Source organism: Gigantopelta aegis, chromosome 3 (assembly GCF_016097555.1).
Source record: "Gigantopelta aegis isolate Gae_Host chromosome 3, Gae_host_genome, whole genome shotgun sequence".
NCBI lineage: Eukaryota > Metazoa > Mollusca > Gastropoda > Neomphalida > Peltospiridae > Gigantopelta > Gigantopelta aegis.
In genome coordinates, this window is record NC_054701.1 from 93,690,021 (window position 1) to 93,712,884 (window position 22,864).

General features: G+C 38.1%; 2 protein-coding genes and 1 long non-coding RNA gene across 4 annotated transcripts; 1 reads left to right on the forward strand and 2 right to left on the reverse strand.

Moving 5' to 3' along the window:
* Positions 1-1,162: 1,162 nt before the first annotated feature.
* Positions 1,163-12,842, forward strand: LOC121369371 (myoglobin-like). Of its 2 annotated transcripts, none has more exons than XM_041494427.1 (4): positions 1,163-1,220; positions 9,082-9,183; positions 10,486-10,699; positions 12,209-12,842. In XM_041494427.1, the coding sequence occupies exons 2-4, from the start codon at positions 9,101-9,103 to the stop codon at positions 12,314-12,316; spliced, it is 405 nt and encodes a 134-aa protein (XP_041350361.1). In that variant the 5' UTR covers positions 1,163-1,220; positions 9,082-9,100; the 3' UTR covers positions 12,317-12,842. The 2 variants fall into 2 exon arrangements, with proteins under 2 accessions (XP_041350361.1, XP_041350362.1); XM_041494428.1 differs by having other exon boundaries at positions 1,173-1,220; positions 9,085-9,183.
* Positions 12,656-16,116, reverse strand: LOC121369372. Its single transcript, XR_005957609.1, has 2 exons — positions 14,821-16,116; positions 12,656-14,721 (listed from the first exon to the last, which is right to left on the reverse strand). It is a non-coding gene; the product is annotated as an uncharacterized LOC121369372 (long non-coding RNA).
* A 3,490-nt stretch (positions 16,117-19,606) lies between these two features.
* LOC121368947 (hemoglobin F-I-like) lies at positions 19,607-22,399 on the reverse strand. The gene is made up of 3 exons (XM_041493712.1): positions 22,320-22,399; positions 21,263-21,476; positions 19,607-19,717 (listed from the first exon to the last, which is right to left on the reverse strand). The coding sequence occupies exons 1-3, from the start codon at positions 22,397-22,399 to the stop codon at positions 19,607-19,609; spliced, it is 405 nt and encodes a 134-aa protein (XP_041349646.1).
* Between the last annotated feature and the right edge of the window lie 465 nt (positions 22,400-22,864).

Below are 22,864 nucleotides of genomic sequence, written 5' to 3' on the forward strand. Positions count from 1 at the left end.
ATACATACATACATACATACATACATAAATACATACATATATACACATACATATATACAATACATACTATACATGTATACATTGATACACACACAGTTATCGTGGTGGTCTGGAACTCGGGCGATTCGGTGCCAGAGGTTCGAGTCCCAGCAACGGCATGAGAGACAATTTGTGCGGCCAATTTGTTTTATTTGCTGTGACAGTGCGTTAATATCAATGTATGTACTAATAAAACCCGACACACGTACAATATAGATGCGCATGCATTGACATAAATGCTATTAGTAAATGACAGCTCTACAGACCATCGAATAAAATAATGATGACGTCATTTATATTTGTAAATGGTTGTTTAGTAGTACCTCGACTTATTGATATTTTTTGTTGACACTCTGAACATGGTCTGACCTGCATCTTGTACCGCGGCACATGAGGCCTTAGTTTATTGTGCCTGTCATGTTCTGCATTATGATGTTACGTTGTCTGTTCTGTTCTGTTATTTTATGTTGTTTCATCTTGTTTTAACTTGTCTTGTCTTGTTTTGTCTTCTCTTGTCTTATAAAACTCATTTTGTATTATATCTTGTCTCATCACATCTTATCCTGTATTATGTTATCTTGTCTTATATTTTATTCTGTCTTAACTAACCTTGTCTTATACTATCTCGTCATTTTATTGCTATCACATTATATTTTATTACAGATATTAATATAAATGTTACATTAAGCAAAATGTAGTAATAATTACACTCTTGTCTATTTTGGTATTTGTGAATATTGTGCACGTGGGCATACTTTGGAACTGCTAGTACTGTTCTACGTATGCACACACGCACGTGCACAAAATCTATTCACGGTTCTACAAGAATATCATTGAAGAACCGTATTTTTCTCATAGAACCGTATTTCCAAAGGGACGTGCATTCGTCCTGGACATGTTTTAGCATTTCACCATATTGAGTAAGAGCATGAAATGAGAAAACAATCGGCGAAAGAACGCACATGTGGCATCAGGTAGACAGCCCGTTGACCCTGAGACAATGTAGTACGTGCGGTCACACACGCTCGAGTAAATAGCGCCAGGGTCTGGGTGAGAACTTCCACCAATCACAGCGCTGTCGTTCCCGTGACGTATGACGGACGGCCGGTGCTTTAAAGGCACCACGCACTCGTCCCGTTGTCATTCGCCATTGGATCAGACTCAGTACTTGAATCTAAACGGTAAGTAATTCACTTACTTGTACTCGTGTGCAGCAAACTTCATAAGCAAAATTTTAAAAAGAAAAAGCAAACGAAAAAAAAAAATGAAAGAAGAAGCTAGTATGACTTTAAATGAAGCAGTTTTTATTTTTACCCAAAGTTTTAAAGGTTTTGTGCTCTTTGTATTAAGTTTTTTTATATTTCACGAAATGTGTGCGAGTTCATGAATAACGTATGTCGCTTATATCGGAAAGCTGGTTCAATACGCTCCCGGCTGAAATAGAGTCAACTGGGGTGAAATAAAACGATAGAACACGTTTCTCGCTCGGCATTTCTGTAACAGAAAAAGAAGTTGCCGAAAACTTGTTGGAATTCCTTATCGTTTGCTTGCTAAATAGTTTCAGTGAAAGAAAGTATGAGCGTACTTGTCTATAAGCAATGCTCTTTCTGAATTTTAAACTCATAAGTTATTATTTCTTAGAACATATTATTCGTGTACCGATTGTTTGAAACTTCGAAGAAGTTATATAGTGCGCACCGTTCCAAATGTGGAATGCGTGTCTACCAATTTTCTTTTAGCTTTATTATATCTTTATCTTTAAGTGACTAAATTTCACAGGCGAGAAACGCACAATCCCCAAGACCCCGAATCCCTCCTCAAGAATGCCAAGACCCAGTATTAGTTGCACTTTTCAAGAGCTTGGCTACGCCCCTAGTTTTAGTGTGTACGGAAACGTTAACTTGAGACGGCGTGGCTTTGAGCCTAGAGCAAGACTATTTGGGGAAAACAATTGCAGTTTTGATGAAACTTTTCTTACTCGTATGAACTACATTTTATACTTTAATGATAGTCACTTGATAAAATGTGGTTGGTGTTTCATAAATATAATATTTCGCTTCTTTTTTAATAATTAAATAATACAATTAGATTTTGTTTTCTTTCTTGTACTTCGTTTTCGTTCTTTTTTATTTAGTTTTGCGGTTAATGGTTGAAAAGACAAATATAATGTTTGAAAGGCAAAAAGATGTCGACAGAGGTACCACAATCTCTCTTTTTTTAATCTATTAGATTGTCGATTTAATGTGATTGTGACTAGACAGTAGTGTTATTTGAATTTCTAACCTATGTTATTAACATGTTACTTGGACTATCAGTTGTGTATGGACTTTCTATATTTGATAAGTGAGAATGAAGACACGTCATAAGACATGTGTTTCTGTTGTATTAACAAATCCAGATGAGAATACGATCAATCATCGGACTGGTGGTAATTAGTGCGATTTATTTACAATTAAGTGGAATCCAGTTGAGACGTGTCCAGCTGGGCCCCACTGAGAGAACTGTAGGCCCCCGCCCGATCAGTGCGACTCCTGCGAGAATTAGTTTTGACATTCACTTATTTTTATATCTCGGTATTAAAAAGTCCACGCACAGTCGGTATCCACGTGTACAAAGATAGCGCCAAAATAATATCTGCCGACGTAACGTTACGTTCGGCAATTCCCGTGTACAAAATGCCCGCCAAAACTCTGCCGATTTTATGTTCGGCATTTTCCGTCTACTGTGGCGTGGTCTGGAAGGCGGGACATTATGAGCGATTTGACTGGGGTTTTTTTTAGTCGTAATCATTTAATGTTTGGCACGAAAATAGGTCTAGTGAGTCGCTGCGGGCGCCCCACCTACTGAGCATGCTTCAAATGCCCGCCACAGCTGTGCCGACTTTGCCTTCGGTAATTTCCGTGTACCAATACCCTCCGTTGCCCGGATGACCTTGGCTGACTGGCTGAATCGAAAATTTCCGCTTCAGCCGTAACTTTAATGAGTCACAAAATGGAAATGAAAGCGAGACGCGTTAGAACGTGACGACAGCCGGGGACCGTGATCGAGTAACGGTCTCTGATAACGGTTTTAATTATTGGCTGTATGTAGTGTATATATACTCGTAGCTTTTTTCTTTTCTTTCTTTTTTCTTTAGGATTTTTTTTTTTTTTTAAGTTTGACATAATTTCATGTTTGATCTAGGAATGTAATTTAATTTAGTTTAATATATTTTAATTTAATTTAATTTAATTTTCATTTTTTGATCATGTACAACTAAACGACACACTTGTTCATAAATTTATCATAAAATATAAACTAGTTGGCACGTGTAGTTGGACGCTGCAGTTGTATGACAACACATCGGCTATGATATCAGCCGCAGCTCTCTATTCCTCTGTCCTTTGGCAGTTCAATTCCCCATACCATCTTGACAACTCCACACGGATTTCTCGCTACAGCCAGTGCACCACGACTAGTATACCAAAGGCAATGGTATGTGCTATCCTGTCTATGGGATAGTGCATATAAAATATCCCTTGCTGCTAATCGAAAAGAGTACAAGAGTACTCCATGAAATGACGACAGCGGGTTTCCTCCCTCAATATCTGTGTGGTCCTTAAACGTATGTCCGACGCCATATAACCGTAAATAAAATGGGTTAAGTGCATCGTTAAATAAGCTATTTCCTTCCTTACTCCACAAGGATACTTGATTGTTCGAGCCAGATTTAAGAGTGCACTGTTAGGCATCTCGGTGTTTGGAATAAGCCGTATGGTGGGGATTGATATGATTTTTGTTTAAAATTCTGCGGGGTTTTTTTTCTTTTTTTTCTCACTTTAGTTTTAAAACCCATACAGGATTTTTTAATAACTGATGGTCCCATCATTTAGTTTGACAAACTAATATTTATATTGATATTTCACTTAATAGGGAGCGTGGGTGCTGGATGACACCTAGTTAATTTTTAACCTGTAGGTAGCGTCTAATCGGTTTACTCAAGGTGTCTGCTTGTATAGTTGGTCTATAGACAGCGTGGATCCTGCGTACGTCTCTATTAACCCGTAGGTAGTGCCTAGGCGGCCTTTAGGTTGAGTTGGGCCATGGGTGTAAATATATAGTTAGTCTATAGATAGCGTATGTCCATAACTATTAACCCGTAGGTAGCGTCTAGACTGCCTATAGGTCGATTTGGGTCATGAGTGTAAATATATAATTAGTCTATAAACAGCGTGGGTGCTATGTGTGCTCCCTGTCTGACACTGGTTATTTCCTTGCTGACGACGATATTGAGTAGATAAATCAATGGCCGGACGACATGCTGCATATGAGCTGGTGGCTGTCGGTTTGAGGACGTGATAGGAGGCATACATTGAGGTGTACACAGGTGTTGGGCATGTGCCAGACCTGTCGGGCAAACATTGCAGTTACAGACAGGTCCTGCGGAACGTTTTCAAAACCCGCATCACACCACGTGTAGAAATATGTCTGATGCTGGTCGATATGGTCTTGTCAAATGCTACTCGTTCCCAGGTTTTGTGTGGACACGTTTCGTCTAGTTTATAACTATAAGTAATTGATTGATGCAGCAATGAACTGTTTTGTAATATTAATGTTTACTGAAATTTAAGAGATGCTTTGGTATATGTACGCAAACACGCACACAACCAAGCTCACACGTACGTACGTACAGATGTACGTACGTACGTACATGCACTTACACATACACAGAAATACATACATACATACATAACATACATACAGAGATATACCGGAGGCCGAATATTATGGTGGTCGTCTGGAAACTGCAGATTTGGTGCCTAAAGGATCTTTTTTTTCCTGTGCCCGTGCGTTTTTATATTTGTATGTACTTGTCAAACTCTACATACATACAACATATAAATATTCACACATCTATATATACATGCATATATACATACATTTACATAATATTGGTATCTTCTAAAGTATAGTAACCCGAGCATTTGTCAGTTGTCGTCGCATAAATCATGTTAAATGTCATCGCTGTTTATGGTGGTATTTATTGACACGTGACTGTATGCTGCTAGCCACGAATCTGTCAACACCACGCACAAGCGCTCTGAAAGGTGAACGTTTTTTGTTTTTATGGACGTTACGGAATGCGATTTTAAACTTTGCTGACTGATTTTGTCGACACGTTACGGAATGTACCGATTTTGTCGCTGGTTATGGACGTTACCAAATGCAATTTCAAACTTTGCAGACAGATTTTGTCTTATTGTAACCCAGTGTCTTCTATATCTGATCGATATCTCTACGCATGACCGTGTCCAAAGAATGTTTTGACAAACACGAGACTACTAGTACTATAATAAATGGAGGATCAGTGACTAACCTTGGCTAACGACCAGTTTGTCTGTAACGGCAAAACATCTACCCACTCTCTATACATCTACCCACGCTCTATACATTAATGTTTAAACAATAAAAGTGTATCGTTGATTTAACCCCTCCTCCACCCCACCCCCCAAAAAAAAGAAAAAAAAAGAAAAGAAAAAAGAAACGGCATATTTCAGCCGACTCTTAGGTTAGCTATTTTTCTTTGGTCTAGTTTTGTATACGAACAATCACTTGGAAAGGTATCTCTCTCCCCCCCCCCCCCCCCCCCCCCAATCCTTTCACGTTCGTTACATGATTTATAGGTAGTGTAGTGAAATTAACTAAATTCAAAATTTCACTATAACAAACTACATGCTGAGGCGCAGAAAAGACGAAAAATATATTTCTCAACATATCTCGCCATTTTGAATTTGACAATTTGTTGTTTTAAACTTGTAGGCCTATTTGGACTTGGTATTACAAAACCGATCTTGTCTAACAGGGAGGCGAACATTTCACCTCTGTAGTAATGCACTGATGGTTGGATGAATGGACGGATGGATCATGGCTGACGCAGAGTTTTCACACAGTCAGTCTTTCATGTGTATTCGGGTCAAAGGCTCCATGTTTACAGCGTCATCCTCTGTTTCCGTGAACTGCCAAAAGACGGACTGTTCTCTGGCGTTCAGCTGTGTTCATCCAGAGAGAGTGGAAAAAAACGTTCGCCGACCTGGTTAAATCGAATGACTACTTAGGGAACTAGTACAAACAGTTGACGAACGTTAGCGTAGCCCGCTGTCGCTGAACCCAGACGAGTGTTTAGGCAGGCAAGGGATGCTGGCCAGTGTAGAGACTGTTGACACGGGGTAAACTGTTGCCGGTCACACGAGAGCGCAACTATTGATTTTAAACGACTGGGATTTGTCTTAAACTTTTTTTGAAAGTTTCGTATTGATTAAAGAAAGCTTTATTAGAGCACCATCTGTGCTCTTTGTTCTCCATACCTCAGGGCCGTAGGTAGCGGGTTTTTTTTAGCGATCGTGTTAAACATGGCGTCATTCGCATAGGCGTACCAGATAGCGCTTTGTTTGGGGTGGACGGAAACTGCCCTGAAATGTTTTAGTTGCCTTATTTCCACATAAGCTTGTAATTTGTAACATTAAACAATAGTCAATACTGAATGAATTACAAATTATGAACTGCATACTTACAACAAGCAAATAACAAACATTCGGTCTTTGCGCTGAAAAATACATAATTGCTGTGTATGTGTATGGGGTGGGTGGGAGTGGGTGGAGGTGGGGTGGGAGTGCTATCCCAGACTCCTCGTTTTTATCATATGCTTGTTACACATCGACATGAACATGCGTGTTATATTCCATAATTAAGTCAATGTGGCATATGTTTCATGATTAATTGTTCCGTGTTGTAGGACCAACCCACTGGCCCATCCAAATACACAGTAATATAATTTACAATAACGTAATACTACAGTTTGCATGTAGATCGTCATATAGAATGATTCGTTATAATCATATTTATGAAACGCGAACTTTAGGTAGCATATTTGTAAAAAGCCTTACTCACAAAGATAAGAAAAATGTAAACACCCCCCCCCCCCCCCCCGTAATTTCCCCAAATTTGACCCTAAATGACCCCCGAAATGACCTTTAAATGTCACCTTTGTGTGGGTACCTACCCCTTTCGTTAAATTATGGATCTGCACCTGAAATTTCAATCAGGAAGCACCCCTACTAGATGTGTAATGGATATAACTATGAACATTATTGACAAATACTAATGAAAAGAATTAAAGTGAACAAATATTTGTGTCATTTTTAGCGTATTATATATTCTGAAACAAAGACCTTCATTTGACCTTGAAAGTATAGGTCAAATTGACCAATAGTGAAAATGCATCGAATCAAAATGAAAAGTTTGGATATAAAGCATAAAAAAAAACATTTTTAAAGAGTTTAATCTCCCTTATAACTGAAATTTGGTGTATATCCCGTGGACTGTTGTTTTTGGGTAGCAGCAGATCGAACAAAATTTACTTTGACGTACCATTAAAAGTATGCAAATTCCCAGTTAACATAGGTTTAGACAAGTAACAGTTTCAGATCTGAAATGTACACATAATATTATATTTACATTAGAATTAATGTTCAAACCTTCCTGACTCTCTAACATAGATAAATCGACCTTGCTCCCGTACTATAAATACGGTACATATATACAAACTAATAAACAAAGCAACTGACTGAAGGCAGTTTTTTAGTAAATAAATGTAGTTATATGAGGAAGGGGAAACAATCGTGATTTTATAAATTCAACAATGATCATCTCAAGATCTGTGGTGTAAAAGATTTAGGAAAAAAAAGTGTGCATTTTAGATAGAGTACATGGCGACCGTTTGGTGGTCTAAACTTGATCATGTGTTTTACGAAGTGGACTCCAGACGTTAGTTTGTTTTGTTTAACGATACTATAAGAGCACATTGATTCACCAATCATCGGTTATTGGATGCCAAACAACTGGTAATGGTTACATAGTATGTGCTATATTTTTCCATTACTAGCACGGAATCTTTCATATGCATTATCCCAAAGACAGTATAGCACATACCACGGCCTGTGATATAGCAGTCGTGGTGCACTGGCTGTATTGTCACATACAAACCTAATACGGCTATTATAGGACACACGGACTACGTTTAGGACAGCGACACCGCGAACAACACTTATGAGCGCGTCTTGGATGTAAATGTAAACAGTGCCAGGCAAGGCAACACATACTAAGAATGTACCTGCAAAAGATCTCCAAACTGTTGGCGACATTCCGCGCTTAAAGCTTCAACGTTCAAACTAAGCCTTCGCAAACACCTCCAACAAACCCGCTTATTGGCTGTCGCGCAGGTAACACCTACAGGGATTGGTCTAGACCTCGTCTCATTTTCAAACTCTTATTTCCTTTGAAGAAATATGTAAACTCCATGTCGAGCAGACGGAAAGTTTTCTCAAGAAAATCATTTACCACCGGTATACAAGGACATTCGAAATAGGACCGTTGTATTACTACGCAGACAATGTTTTTACAGCGTTGTCTTTTTCTGTATCGCATCTCATTAAAAACCTTTAAGCGCGAATAACACTGTTCTTGTCAGACGGTTCTGGGGAGCAAACGTTGATGCCGACGTCGCCTCCGTCATAGCAAATGTAATACCTATGCCTTTGATTTTTTTATTTTATTAAAATTCACTTTTTTCACTTTTGTACTTTTGATTAATTGAGGATTTTTACCTCACAACACATTTCGTTTATAGGCCTGCAAGAAGCTTAGACAATAAGTTCTGCAACATTCATGTTCTTGTAAGAAAAATAACCATTTACTAAGCGTGTACAGGTATGGTAACGTGAACATTAGTTTGTTAATTCATCAAATTCATTTTCAGTCAATCTGTCAAATAAATCATCCGATTTTCATTCAGTTTGTAAAATGACTGAACGGTTTCTTCATAAATTAATTGAACATTTTCTGTCATTTTACATATTGATATATATATATATATATATATATATATATATATATATATATATATATATATAGGTTTGATGATATATATATATATATATATATAAGTTTGATGATATATATTTGGTGGCAGAGGTAAATTATGTATTCTGTTGCATTGTATTTCAGCAGTTCGAAATAATCGAAGATGGTTGACGCCGGAGTGAAACAGTTCTGGAACGATAATGTCGCCAAGGACCTCAAGGGACATGGCATCGCCGTCTATATGAAGTACGTAACACACACTGCATACATAATTGCCTTGCATTGGCCCGTGTTTGGTCATAGTGGACGCACTCTGGGTCATTGTCAGTTGGCTCGTCTGTCCTTGTAAAATCAGGATGTGAGAAAAATTGAGGTGGATGTTTAACAAGACAAGACAAGCATTTACATTCGGGCTGTTGTACAACGGCATGGGAGGACTATATACATGTGCATATACAATGTATAACATACGCACTCCCTTGCCTGCTCCCAGAGCTGTGACACACAGACACACTTTGAAACATTTCTTGATCTTATACCTAATATATAAAGGGCAATTCCACGAGAGACATGAGAGGAAAAAATTACATTTCATTATACAAAGGGTCAAAATTAATTCACAAGACGCCCAATTTGCAGAAAAACTAAAAATTCATGTTTACACACGCGTCTTTCTTAATGCTTCAAGCATGAACACATTGCATAATTTCAAGGCCAACTCAGACCAAAAATCAGGAACATTAAGCCACTGAGAGCTGAGATGTTGAGCGCTTTTATCTGGATCCAGTTGGTGAATCTTGTTAATTTTTAAGCACAGTTGTTATTTTGACTTGTCGTAGCAATTTGTATATAAATTTTCAGAAGGGACTGGTGGACGGAGCAATTAAAAAAAAGCGTTGGAAGCATAAACTTTGAAAAATACAAAGCGTTTCACAAGAAAACAGTTAATTGCTTGCACAATTATATAAAAGTGTGAAAGACAAAACCGTATAGCGTGATCCTAATTGTATCTTTACACAACACAGAGCAGAAAAGATGTTTCAGACAAAGTCGCGATAGCTTCCATCCTACAATATAAAAACTATATATATATAGGGGGAGAGAATAATATAAGAGTGGCCGCTACATACCATTTATGCCACAAGTTGTTTTAAAATGTATCTAATGAGCGAAAGCGAGTTTGATACGTGTTTAAACGAGTTGTGAGATAACTGATATCTAACGGACACGAATGTATTATTCTTTTTCTTACATATCCTAACCCCCCCCCCCCCCCCCCGATTTTAAGCAAATTTTAACATCTTTTTCGACTAAAAGTTATTTACAGCCGTTGCATCACAGACACATGATTTCCAGGTTAACTATACGTCACAGTTTAATCGATTTCTACCGTGCTGTTTTTTATTGGACGTGGTCATCACCTAGGAGCAACCAGTCGTATGTCTTGAAATTGTTAACATACGTACATGTGTAAACAACTATGTGTTGCCAAAAATAACTCAAGATATTCTCACCAACGGGTGTGTAAGAAATATATTTGACTTCCAGGTTCCTGACAGCTCACCCAGAATTGCAGAAGAAATTCACCACGTTCGCAACTGTCCCACTTAGTTCCCTGGAAGGAAACGATGCGTTGGCGAAACAAGCTGTGGCGGTGATGACGAAACTCGGGGAGATCATCAACTCGGGAGACCTCAAGGCAGCCACCAAGACTCTGGCAGCCAGCCACAAGGGGTATAAGATCGACCAGTCTGAGTTCCAGGTGAGTCGATGGCCAGGCGTGCTAGAGTGTGCCCTAGTATCCTGCTAGAGGGTGTCCTAGTGTCCTGCTAGTGTGCCCTAGTGTCCTGCTAGAGGGTGTCCTAGTGTCCTGCTAGAGTGTGCCCTAGTGTCCTGCTAGTGTGACCTAGTGTCCTGCTAGAGGGTGTCCTAGTGTCCTGCTAGAGTGTGCCCTAGTGTCCTGCTAGTGTGCCCTAGTGTCCTGCTAGAGTGTGCCCTAGTGTCCTGATAGTGTGCCCTAGTGTCCTGCTAGAGTGTGCCCTAGTGTCCTGCTAGTGTGCCCTAGTGTCCTGCTAGAGTGTGTCCTAGTGCCCTGCTAGAGGGTATCCTAGTGTCCTGCAAGAGGATGTCCTGCTAGAGGGAGTCCTAGTTTACTGCTAGAGGGTGTCCTAGTGTCCTGCTAGAGGGAGTCTTGTTAGAGGGTGTCCTAGTGTCCTACTAGAGGGTGTCCTGCTAAAGAGTATCCTAATGTCCTGCTAGAGGGAATCATGTTAGAGGGTGTCCTAGTGTCCTGCTAGAGGGTGTCCTAGTGTCCTGCTAGAGGGTGTCCTAGTATCCTGCTAGAGGGTGTCCTGCTTGAGGGGATCCTGCTAAAGGATGTCCTGGTAATGTTGTCCAAGATGAGGAGTCTGATATGTCGACGACACCGAACTACGTTAGAATGATGTTAAGGACAGACGCCCGCACCCCCACCATTACAAAATCCTAGATCCATATATGTGGGCAGACCAGTCTACAATCTCACTTACTAACCTCGTTTGCACATTGGTTCAGGGGCAGAGGCCATACCTAGCCCAAAATAACGATAGGGACAGAGGCCACAGCTAGTCCAAAATAACGACAGGTGCAGAGGCCATACCTAGCCAAAAATAACGACAGAGATGGAGGCCATACCTAGCTCAAAATAACGACAGGGACAGAGGCCACAGCTAGTCCAAAATAACGACAGGTGCAGAGGCCATACCTAGCTCAAAATAACAACAGAGACAGAGGCCATACCTAGCTCAAAATAAAGAAAGGGACAGAGGCCATACCTAGCCCAAAATAACGACAGAGACAGAGGCCATGCCTAGCCCAAAATAACGACAGAGACAGAGGCCATACCTAGCTCAAAATAACGACAGAGACCGAGGCCATACCTAGCCCAAAATAACGACAGAGACAGAGGCCATGCCTAGCCCAAACTAACGACAGGGGCTGTAAAACTAGAATCATGAATTTTAGAATTTAAAAACAAAAAAACTTAATTACATTGAAATTTAACAGTGAATCTCAGCATTAATGATTCGAATCGGTAGCCTTGATATGCTGTTTCAGAGGTCTTTAATTGTTTTTAAAATGAGCTGCCCCTAAACGGATTCAGCTAGTCTGTGTTATATCCATATTAAGAATAGCCAATTCATATTTCTTTTAATATTCTCATTTTGATCATACATGTTTTCACTTACACGTTTCTGTATTTAAAATAACATATATGTTGTTGTCGTTGCAGAAAATCTTCCCCTCCATCGTCGAACACGTAAGTGCGGCTGGAGGCGACAAGGCGGCATGGACGAAGGCTCTCAACGACATCGGTGCCGCGTTCGGCTCCAACCAGTAGCGTGTGCATCTTCCCTAACCACACGACTATGCATATTGGAAATGGCAACGACATCGTTCAGTGGACCACCTTCTTGTGCTAGCTGTGACAACGTCAACTATTTTATTGTTTGGATTGTATTGTTTCAATTGGAATTTCACAGACAAAAGGCACTAAATCGTTTTATATGGTCTCACTATTAGTAGTCTTTTTATATTGGAGTACAGATTTGAATTGTTTTTAAAATCAGAATTTCTAGCGGTGAGTGGATGATGATGATGATGATGACGACGACGACGACAGTGTTGGTGATGCTGATGTCGCTAGTGCCAGGGACTGAATGATGCCGCTGCTGTAGAAGAAGATTCGGCTTAATCTGAGATACATTTCGTTGCTTCTGCTTCAAATAAAAACAAAACAAGCCTCTTATTAGCAAAATTAAATACAACAATTGCAAAATATTTGTGATTTGTTTTAATTACCCATTATAAGTCGGTTAGATATATTGTTAACTTGTTCCCTTTTGACATTAAAACCTTTAAAAACACTGAACGTTTCCTTAATTGTGTGTATGCGTTATTTTTCCTAAGTAGTTTTGCAATAAGACTGTCCGTGATGTATGAAGCTACCTTGATGACCTTCAACCTTTGAGTGTCGTCATGTAAGCCAAGCCATGCTACGTGACGAGCAACAGTACATGCTCATCACTCGAACCAGCTACTGACTGGTGTAGCTTGTTTAGTCTGACCTACTTTCTACAATAAAGATCCTGTGTTTATATTTCAATTATATATTGCAATATATGAAAATTGTGTTATATTTGTTCTTTTCATATCTCAGTCGTGTAGGTGAAAAACAAAACAACAAGTTACATTTGAGATTAGCAGCAAATAAAAGTAGACTTATTCTTGGTTCTACAGATAATAAAAATCATATATTTATGTGAATCTTATTTCTTTCAAATAGTAGGACTTCTACTAAAGTGTTAACGTGTGCTGAATATCGCTTATGCAGCTCACCATATTCTATATAGCAGCTCTCAAGGTAGCACTATACCAGACAACACCCGACTAGGTCAAAGTTCGAAATGCACTCTGCGTTTGATAGCGCATTTAATACTATAAGTCCTGCCATAGGTGATGAATGTGACAGTATGTGTTGTCAAAACAATTGTTTTGTCTTGGCCTTGACTATATATACATTTTGTTGCATCTAGTGCCAATGTATCAAGTACCACTGAGCTTGAAATATGTATAGGGTACCTGTAAAAATTGTCCAAAACTAAGGGTGTTCTAAAAACATACAGTTGTATAAAACATTGGCCATGGAAGGTTCCACTTTCTTCCGTTAATACTTTGGGGAAGGTGTGTAGTATTAAACAATTATGACATTGTCATGAAGCCGATATATTTTATGGAGCGAAAATAAGCAACAAACAACCGAACTCCCCCTAAAAAAACCCACCCCAACAAAACAACAATGAATTCCATAAAACACAGCGGTCTCACAATTGTGCCATAATTGTTTTATTACGTAACTAATTTATTTAAATGTTTTATATACATGCGCTATATCAAGTGTTTTATATACATGTACTATAGCAAGAGGTAGTATGTTGTAGTATGACGTATGACGTGAAATATGACGTCATTCCTAGCAAAGAGAACCAAAGCAATATGATCTGAAACTAAGATCACGTGACTTGACATTAACCATTCGGAAGTTATATACACTATGTATGATGTAGTAATATATGTGGGTTGTAGTTTTGTTGATTAGGGATGTAAAGGATTGGAACTTTCCATGGAAAGTTTCGGGGAATATGGATGGGTCAGGAATTTTAATTGTGCACATTAATGATTTTGTTAACATTAAGAACATTAAACCTAATATCATAATTAACAGCATTGTAAAACCTTTCACAAAAACCTTTATTCCTAAGAACATTAGCAATATTTTAATTATATTATTTTTTTAATTATTGGCCAAGCATGAAGCTGAACTCCACACTGATATATGTATGCTAAAGGTTTTCTCAGTATTAATAACACAATTATTTGTGTTTAATGTGGGAATCTCCATGATGCCAAATATGAGCAGCATTGTGACATTTTGAGTGTTTATTGCATTTACTAACAATACTACATTGGCATATTAAAATTTGGTCAATTATACCACGCCACGTGGGCATTCAGATGTATGAAAACATTTCACCATTGCCAATTTTTTTTAAACCAATATGGAAAAGAAGTGTACCTGTACAAATACTGTTAACAGTTATGTGACAAAAATATTACCAGACAATAGAAACACACGAAACATGTTCCAAGTTTCCCCCAAAACATTAACAAATGTCCAAGCCAATCAGTAAAGTGCATCATCACTACCATCCAATGATTTGACTGCGTCATGTGGTCCATCCTCACCTGGCTAATTAAAATACTCTTCTTCTGTTCATTGCCAATACAGCTGTCATTTAAATCATTGGTTATTAGATCTGACTGCGTCACGTGGTCCATCCTCACCTGGCTAATTAAAATACTCTTCTTCTGTTCATTGCCAATACAGCTGTCATTTAAATCATTGGTTATTAGATCTGACTGCGTCACGTGGTCCACCCTCACCTGGCTAATTAAAATACTCTTCTTCTGTTCATTGCCAATATAGCTGTCATTTAAATCATTGGTTATTAAGCCCATATCAGTAACATCAAGCTGGTAAATGGTCCATCCTGACTAGGCTAATTAAAATTCAGTTACTGACCTAGTCGTCAGTTTAACTGTCATTTTAATAATTCCTTATTATATTGGTAACATCAAGCTGGAAAATGGTCCATCCAGACCAGGCTAATCAAAATTCATTTATTGAGTTAATTATTAATTTGACTGTCATTTTAATAATTCGTTATTATATCAGTAACATCAAGCTAGAAAATGGTACATCTTGACCAGACTAATTAAAATTCAGTTATTGAGTTAATCGTCAATTTAGCTGTTATTTTAATCATTTTTTATTATACTAGTAATATCAAGCTGGAAAAGAAGTATTGAATAGATCAGTGTTATATTAAAAAATGTTTGTTTTTTTAAATTTCCAAATTCTCCGAAAGTTCCACAAAATTCCCGTCAATTCCTAAATATTCCCAGTGGAATTTTGTTTTGACTAAAAATGGAATTTTACAAACCTGTTTGATATATTGCATAATAGTTTTTTTTAAACCACATGCATTAACATTGCCGCTATTTAGTTTATAATTGATATAGTACAACCTACAAACTGTATGTAATAGAGAATAAGAATTTTGGTCGTTTACTTTACTTAAACTAAGCTGTTACATAGCTGTTACTCGATCATTCAAGTTTACAATGACCTTGACCGTGACAATATCACTGTACAGTGCTCTGAATATAGTTTAAATAAAAGTTAGCACTAAGGAAAAAATAGTTTTTGCCTACAGTTTATATTATAATATATATTAATAATTTCTTTATACATGGTGATTAACTCATCATATTCAAGTATACTTAACTATGGTAATATATTTAGGTAAGCTGATCACAAATATTAATGGAAATTTAATTTTCTTTTAAAAATAATTAACATAGTAAATTTATCATGTATTAGTAAGCTGAACATTTAACTTTTAACAATACTGATTTTTATTGTCATGTTAACATAGAACCAATTTTTCCAGATCTATTTATCTACCTTGGAGTAAATTGTGTTATCCAAGATTACTAACTACATAACATGCTAGTGAGCTCCGTGGTCTAGTGGATAAGCTGCTGGACAATCAAGGTGACTACAGTGGTTCAAATCCCGTCAAAGCTGGCTCACACAGCTCGTGTTTCTCACATATCACCCTCTGCCTATCATTCTCATTATCTTAATATAAAACAACTTTCCAATTTCTCCCACGATTTCAATCTGTTTCCACCCTTTCTGTCAGTTTCATCCGACTCTGTCTTCTGAGCTGTCCACACCATCGCCTACTTGTCTCAACTTCCTGCACCCAACTGGCATCCTTGTCCTCTGCCGCTGATAAAGCTGGTCTGACCCACGGCACTAACTAACGACCGCCGGTAGTAGGGGTGTATAGTACGTGGTTACAAGTGCCTGTTAACAATGTCAAAAGTCACTACTGAACACTCCCCGTAAAGGTCAGACTAAGCCCACAGCTAAAAGCTGATGGGGAATGGCAGGTGTGTGGCACATATAACCACAAGAGGCTGTGGATAAAATTTAACCAGGAATATGGGTAGCTGGGTAACATGTTTACAACCAACAGAGCCTGTTTGAGGACTAAAATTATATGCTAAAAATAGTTTTCTCGTTTAGAGTATCAGTGTCTGTATTCACAAGGTGTTTGTTGACGTCATAATGTTTGTAATAGCCAAAACCGCATTTTATTTCCAATACGAAACAAATGTATTTTACGAAAAAAGAGAAAAAAAAGAGAAGAAAATACTGCTACACACATTAGTACACGACCGCAAACATACAGCATATACAGACAGTGGTATTGTAAACAAGAACATATATCTGGTTAGTCATTGTAGTCGCCAACCAGACTGTTAGTCAGAAGCATCTTACAATGGCTGCAAACTCGGGACAGTTCCTTTCTCAAAATGATCGTAGCTACGATTGATAGTAGAGACATATGATCATTGTTACGGCTGGCACGTGTAACCTTTACAGCCGATTCACAAAGCAACCGTAGGAAAAACGTAACAACGCATTTAAGGCTCATTCACACTGGTGTGTGTGTGTGTGTGTGTGTGTGTGTGTGTGTGTGTGTGTGTGTGTGTGTGTGTGTGTGCTTCGTTTCATTTTACATTCATTTTAAAAACTTTTGCGGCCAATCTCAGTGAAATAACCGACAGCTTGCGTGTGTGATATTACATTAAACAAATGCTATTTAATTATTTTAACAAGAATGTTATAGTCAAGTACAAATTATTATGATATTTGACCTTTATCATAAGCATGTTTTAAAAACAAAACATTCACGGTAAAGCTGCAATTAAATATTTACTATTTGATAACAAACCATGTTGTCAATTTATCAAAATAATGGTTTATGTCCTCTTTAAATTTTCAGTACAAATAAAAACTCACTAATAAGAGTTATGTATTTATCGTGCAACCCATTATTTTGATTAGTTACTGATGTGGTTTGTAACCATGGAGTAGATATTCTTATTACATATTTGCCATGAACGCTTTTGTTTTTGTTACATATTTATAATAAAGACGAAATATCATGGTTGCATATGACTATTGTTGCTAAATTATTTAAGTAATATTTGCTTAAAATAACAAAGACGAAAGCCGTCGTTTATTTCATCGGAGACGCCCACACGCCTTACTAAACCGTACGCATCGTACGCATCTAGTGTATATGCTCTCACTGGAAACGGTCTAGTAGCACTTTCAATTTTTATTGTAGTCACACCGCATCCATTGTAAATGAAGTCTAAAAACTAAAACTATAAATATATTGCCATGGATACCAACAATTCCTGCTGTCTTGAACGGAGGGCTGGCTGACGTGAGAACCCAGGCCCAAGGCAGGCGTCTGCTAAAACAATTTGCTCTGAACAAGACCGTTAAACTAATTGACTGATTCGCTGACTTGCCGACAGTTCGGAATATGTCGGATATCTTCGTCGGTATTCCAACTCCACAAGAGATTTACTTTCAGACAAACATGCATCACCGTGCACACATACGCTTACATATTTAATATTTCAAATAAATAGGTTAAACGAATAATATAATATATTCAAAATATAAGAACGCATATAAAACTTTTCAAAAGCCTTTACTTTCTACGAGAAATGACAATTATTATATGATTATATGATTAACAGATGGCGCTTTGTTCGAAACAAGTAGCAACTAACAGTTCAAGCAGTCCATTTTTCTAAGTTAGCCAGGTCATTCACTGTCGAGTACATTCGATGTCATCAGCATCATCATTATCATCATCATCATCAGCAGCATCATCATCACCACCACCACAACCATCATCATCATCATCATCCTCAGGATGTCAAAATTATCATGATCATGATCATCACCATCATCATCACCACCACAACCACAACCATCATCATCATCACCACCACAACCATCATCACCATCATCATCATCACCACCACCACCACAACCATCACCATCACCATCATCAGGATGTCAAAGTCATCACCACCATGATGATGATCATCGTCATCATCTTCATCATCAGGATGCCAAAATAATCATCATTTATCAGCAGCAGCAGCAGGATGACACCATTATCTACATCGTCGTAAACATCATCATCACCATCATCATTATCATCATTAATTATCGTCATCTAGCCAAGACTGTTGTAGAACAGTCATTTTTTAATTCTTATAATTAATTAATTTTTGTAACAGAACCTTTCTTCACTACTACTATTACTACTACTACTACTACTACTACTACTACTACTACTACTACTACTACTACTACTATAGTAACAACAGCGACATTATTTAGCGTCCAACAATCAACATCATCGCCATCATCATCATCATAATCCAACTATCAATATACTTTTAGAATATGAATTTCAAAGAAAGTACAACTATTCTTAACTCGTATCATTAATTGTAGGAACAGATAGTTTCCTTGAAACAGCAGTAAACTATAGTTTAAGCCAATATTATTGCTACAACAGCGACATCATTCAGTGTTCAGCACGACCAATAATACATTATCTTCGCCATCTACTCAAAGCCATCAATTATTTTAAAAATTCAAATCTGTAAACAAAAGTATTAAAAAGACCAATAGAAAGATTTAAAGTGACAGACCCTAGTTTCGACTCGTAAAAATGGACACTAAGTTTGGTTAATCTACACACCTGTAACTCATTTGGATAAAGTTACAACAGAGTGAAACAACAGTCAGTGGCGTTGAAACGGAGAAATATCTTTAAAAATAGACTAAAGCGCGTCTCCATAACCGTTACTTCGCAAAGGTACGTGCATTTTTAAAAATGTGAAAAAAATGCATTTCGTAGCATTAGATGACCAGAAACACTCCCGATATACGGAGATGGATAATCTGAACAATGATTTCAATTACTTGTGAAAAATATGTTAAAAAACTAAAATCAGTCACTTTAACGCTTTTCTCTCTGAAATTCCAGTAGAACCAATACAATTCAAACAACAACATATCTGACGTAGTCACAGATAGCACCAGGACGTGGTCCACTGAACGATGTCGTCGCCATTTCCAATATGTATAGTCTTGTGGTTAGGGAAGCTGCACGTTCTATTGTTGGGAGGCGATCGCTGCACCGATGGCGTCAAAAGCCGACGTCCACGGACCTCTGTCGGCTCCAGCTCTGGCGACAACGTGGTCGATGATGATGGGGAAAATTTTCTGAAACAACAGCGAAAACAAATGTATGTGAGGTAGATTTTGTAGAACTGGGTGGATTAGCTGAAATATAGAACGCATCATTTACATTTAAATGATGATACTATTAAAAGTTAAACACAGCGCAACTTGAGGTAACGCATCTCCACCAGATTATAACAACTGCACCAAATCACACCAACCCCACTAGATATAACTGTCAAGTCCATCAAAAATAAATGTCAATTCAAAACTGTCAGGTCTGTAAAAGGTAACAGTCAACTCCACTAGAAGTACCCGTGCGCTCTACTAGAATTAACTCTCAATTACACTAGACGTAACAAACAACTCCACTAGACATTAGAGGTAACTGTCAACTTCACTAGACGTAACTGTTAAATACACTACACATAACTACCAGCGTCACTAGAAGTAACTGTGAGTTCCACTAGAGTTAACTATCAACGCCACTAGACACACGAGATAACGGTCAGATCCACTAAAAATAACTGTCATCTACACTAGAGGTTCCACTAGGTAACTGTCAACTTCACTAACGGTCAAATCCACTGGTAATAAATGTTTGCTGCAATAGATGTTACTGTCAGATCCACCAAAGTAGCTGACAGCTACATTAAAAGTACTGACAGCTACACTAAAAGTATGTCAGCTCCACTAGAAGTATGTCAGCTACACTAGAAGTATGTTAGCTACACTAGAAGAATGTCAACTACACTAGATAGAAGTACTGTCAGCTCCACTAAACGTATGTCAGCTCCACTAGAAGTATGTCAGCTCTACTATAATACTGTCAACTTAACTAGAAGTATGTCAGCTCCACTAGAAGTATGCCAGCTTCACTAGATGTATGTCGGCTACACTAGAAGTACTGTCAGCTACACTAGAAGTACTGTCAGCTCTACTAGAAGTATGTCAGCTCCACTAGAAGTACTGTCAAGTACTGTCAGCATCACTAGAAGTACTATCAGCTCCACTCGAAGTACTGTCAGCTTCACTAGAAGTATGTCAGCTACGCTAGAAGTATGTCAGCATTACTAGAAGTACTGTCAGCTCCACTAGAAATACTGTCAACGTAACTAGAAATACTGTCAACTTAACTAGAAGTATGTCAGCTCCACTAGAAGTACCGGGTATGTCAGCTTCACTAGAAGTATGTCAGCTACACTAGAAGTATGTCAGCTCCACTAGAAGTATGTCAGCTCCACTAGAAGTATGTCAGCTACGCTAATGGCTAAGGCTAACTCTAGAATGACGTGGCTAGGTCTAGAATGACATGTCTCGCTCTAGAATGACGTGGCTAGGGCTAGAATGACCTGACTAACTCTAGAATGGCGTGGCTAGTTCTAGAATGATGTGTCTATCTATAGAACGACGTGGCTAACTCTAGAATGACGTGGCTAGTTCTAGGATGACATGACTAGCTCTAGAATCACGTGGCTAGTTCTAGAATTATGTGTCTATCTATAGAATGACGTGGCTAACTCTAGAATGACGTAGCTAGTTCTAGGATGACGTGACTAGCTCCAGAATGACGTGGCTAGCTCTCACCTTAAATTCGGGTATGGTGACGTTCATCGCCTTGTGGCTAGCAGCCAGGTCACTGGTGGCGGCGTGCAGGTCACCCGAGTTAACGATGCTGTCGAGTTTCTTCATGATCACCATGGCTTGCTCCTGCACGTATCGGTTGCCGCTGAGGGAAGCAGTTGGAACAGACGCGAACTTGGAGAACTTCTTCTGTTCGCCTGGGTTAGCCGTCAAGAAACTGAAGTGGTTAAAAGCAGTCATTATTGTATTTCTATTGTTAGTTTGGTTTTGGTGAGAATCGTCTAGTCAGTTATTGGATGTTATAAGGATTCCAAACCTTATAGTGGGATCTTCATTATTATGTTTCAGTTTGATCACTTATTTTTCTTCCTTCTTCTATTTTGGGATTTAAAAAAAAAGGAGTTTAGTTGTTAGAAATACCCGTCCTTTATTGGAAAATACACATCTATAGAAATATAACCCATGGCACAGTGGACAAGCATGAATAAACAGACAAATCTAAATGCATCCAGTTTTAATCTTAAAGTCGATGACCCTAGTTTTTTGAGTAGGTACCTCATCTGTTTTCCATAAAGAGCATTTTGAGATACTGCAAACACCAGGACTTCTAGAAACATATTAGATATTATCTTAAGCAAACTTTTAAAGTAATGTGTAAGTTAGAGTCAGGGGCTTCACAAGAATACTGAATCACTTGAGTGACCCCTACCCCATATTCTGTCGATAGCTGGATAGGGGCTCAAGATACAAGTTTATGATGTTCAAGACGATCGAAACAACACTGAAGAGGTAATTGGACAAAATATTTTTCATATCATTTTGAGTTTTTACAAATTTATCATGCAAAACACATAGGCATGCACACATATGCACACACACACACACACACACACACACACACACACACACACACACACACACACACACACACGTAAACGCACACACACGTAAACGCACACACACGTAAAAAAAAACCCACTGCTCTGTTTAAATATCTAATTGTCACAACTATACGTCCAGAAATAACACAAAAGAAATCTGTAGTGAGTTTGTTACGTACTTGACAAAGATGGCGGTCCCATGACCCTGGAGGTCCCTGGCCACTTTATTGTTCCACGTTGATCTAATGGCGTCACACATCTTCGATTAATCTGGGATGCTGAAGTTCTGTTTAATATAAATAACATATATAACGAATAAGAGGTTGCTGTTATATCGGCTTTATATTGGGGAGGTTAGAATGGAAATTGCCAGGAGACTCTGCAGATTGACATTTACCATTGGACTTGATCAGAATAAAGCCGATATTTTAAGACGGTAACCGGTTTGTTTATTTATCCTGTAATTCTTCATAATACGAAAAACTGAATCAAATGACCCGTTTAACTTCACAACTTTACTGTTTTCCAGTGTAGGACGTGCATACGCGTTCATACCTTGTCGCCTACAATACCTATACACCAAAACAAAATACTTGTTAAATAACAACAATTTGCTTTAAAACAATAAAAATTGTCTTCTAAAAGGTTTTTCAAAATCAAAACCATTACTGGAAATAAAATAATAAATAACTTTGAACACTACTACATTCCTTTGCTAATTATA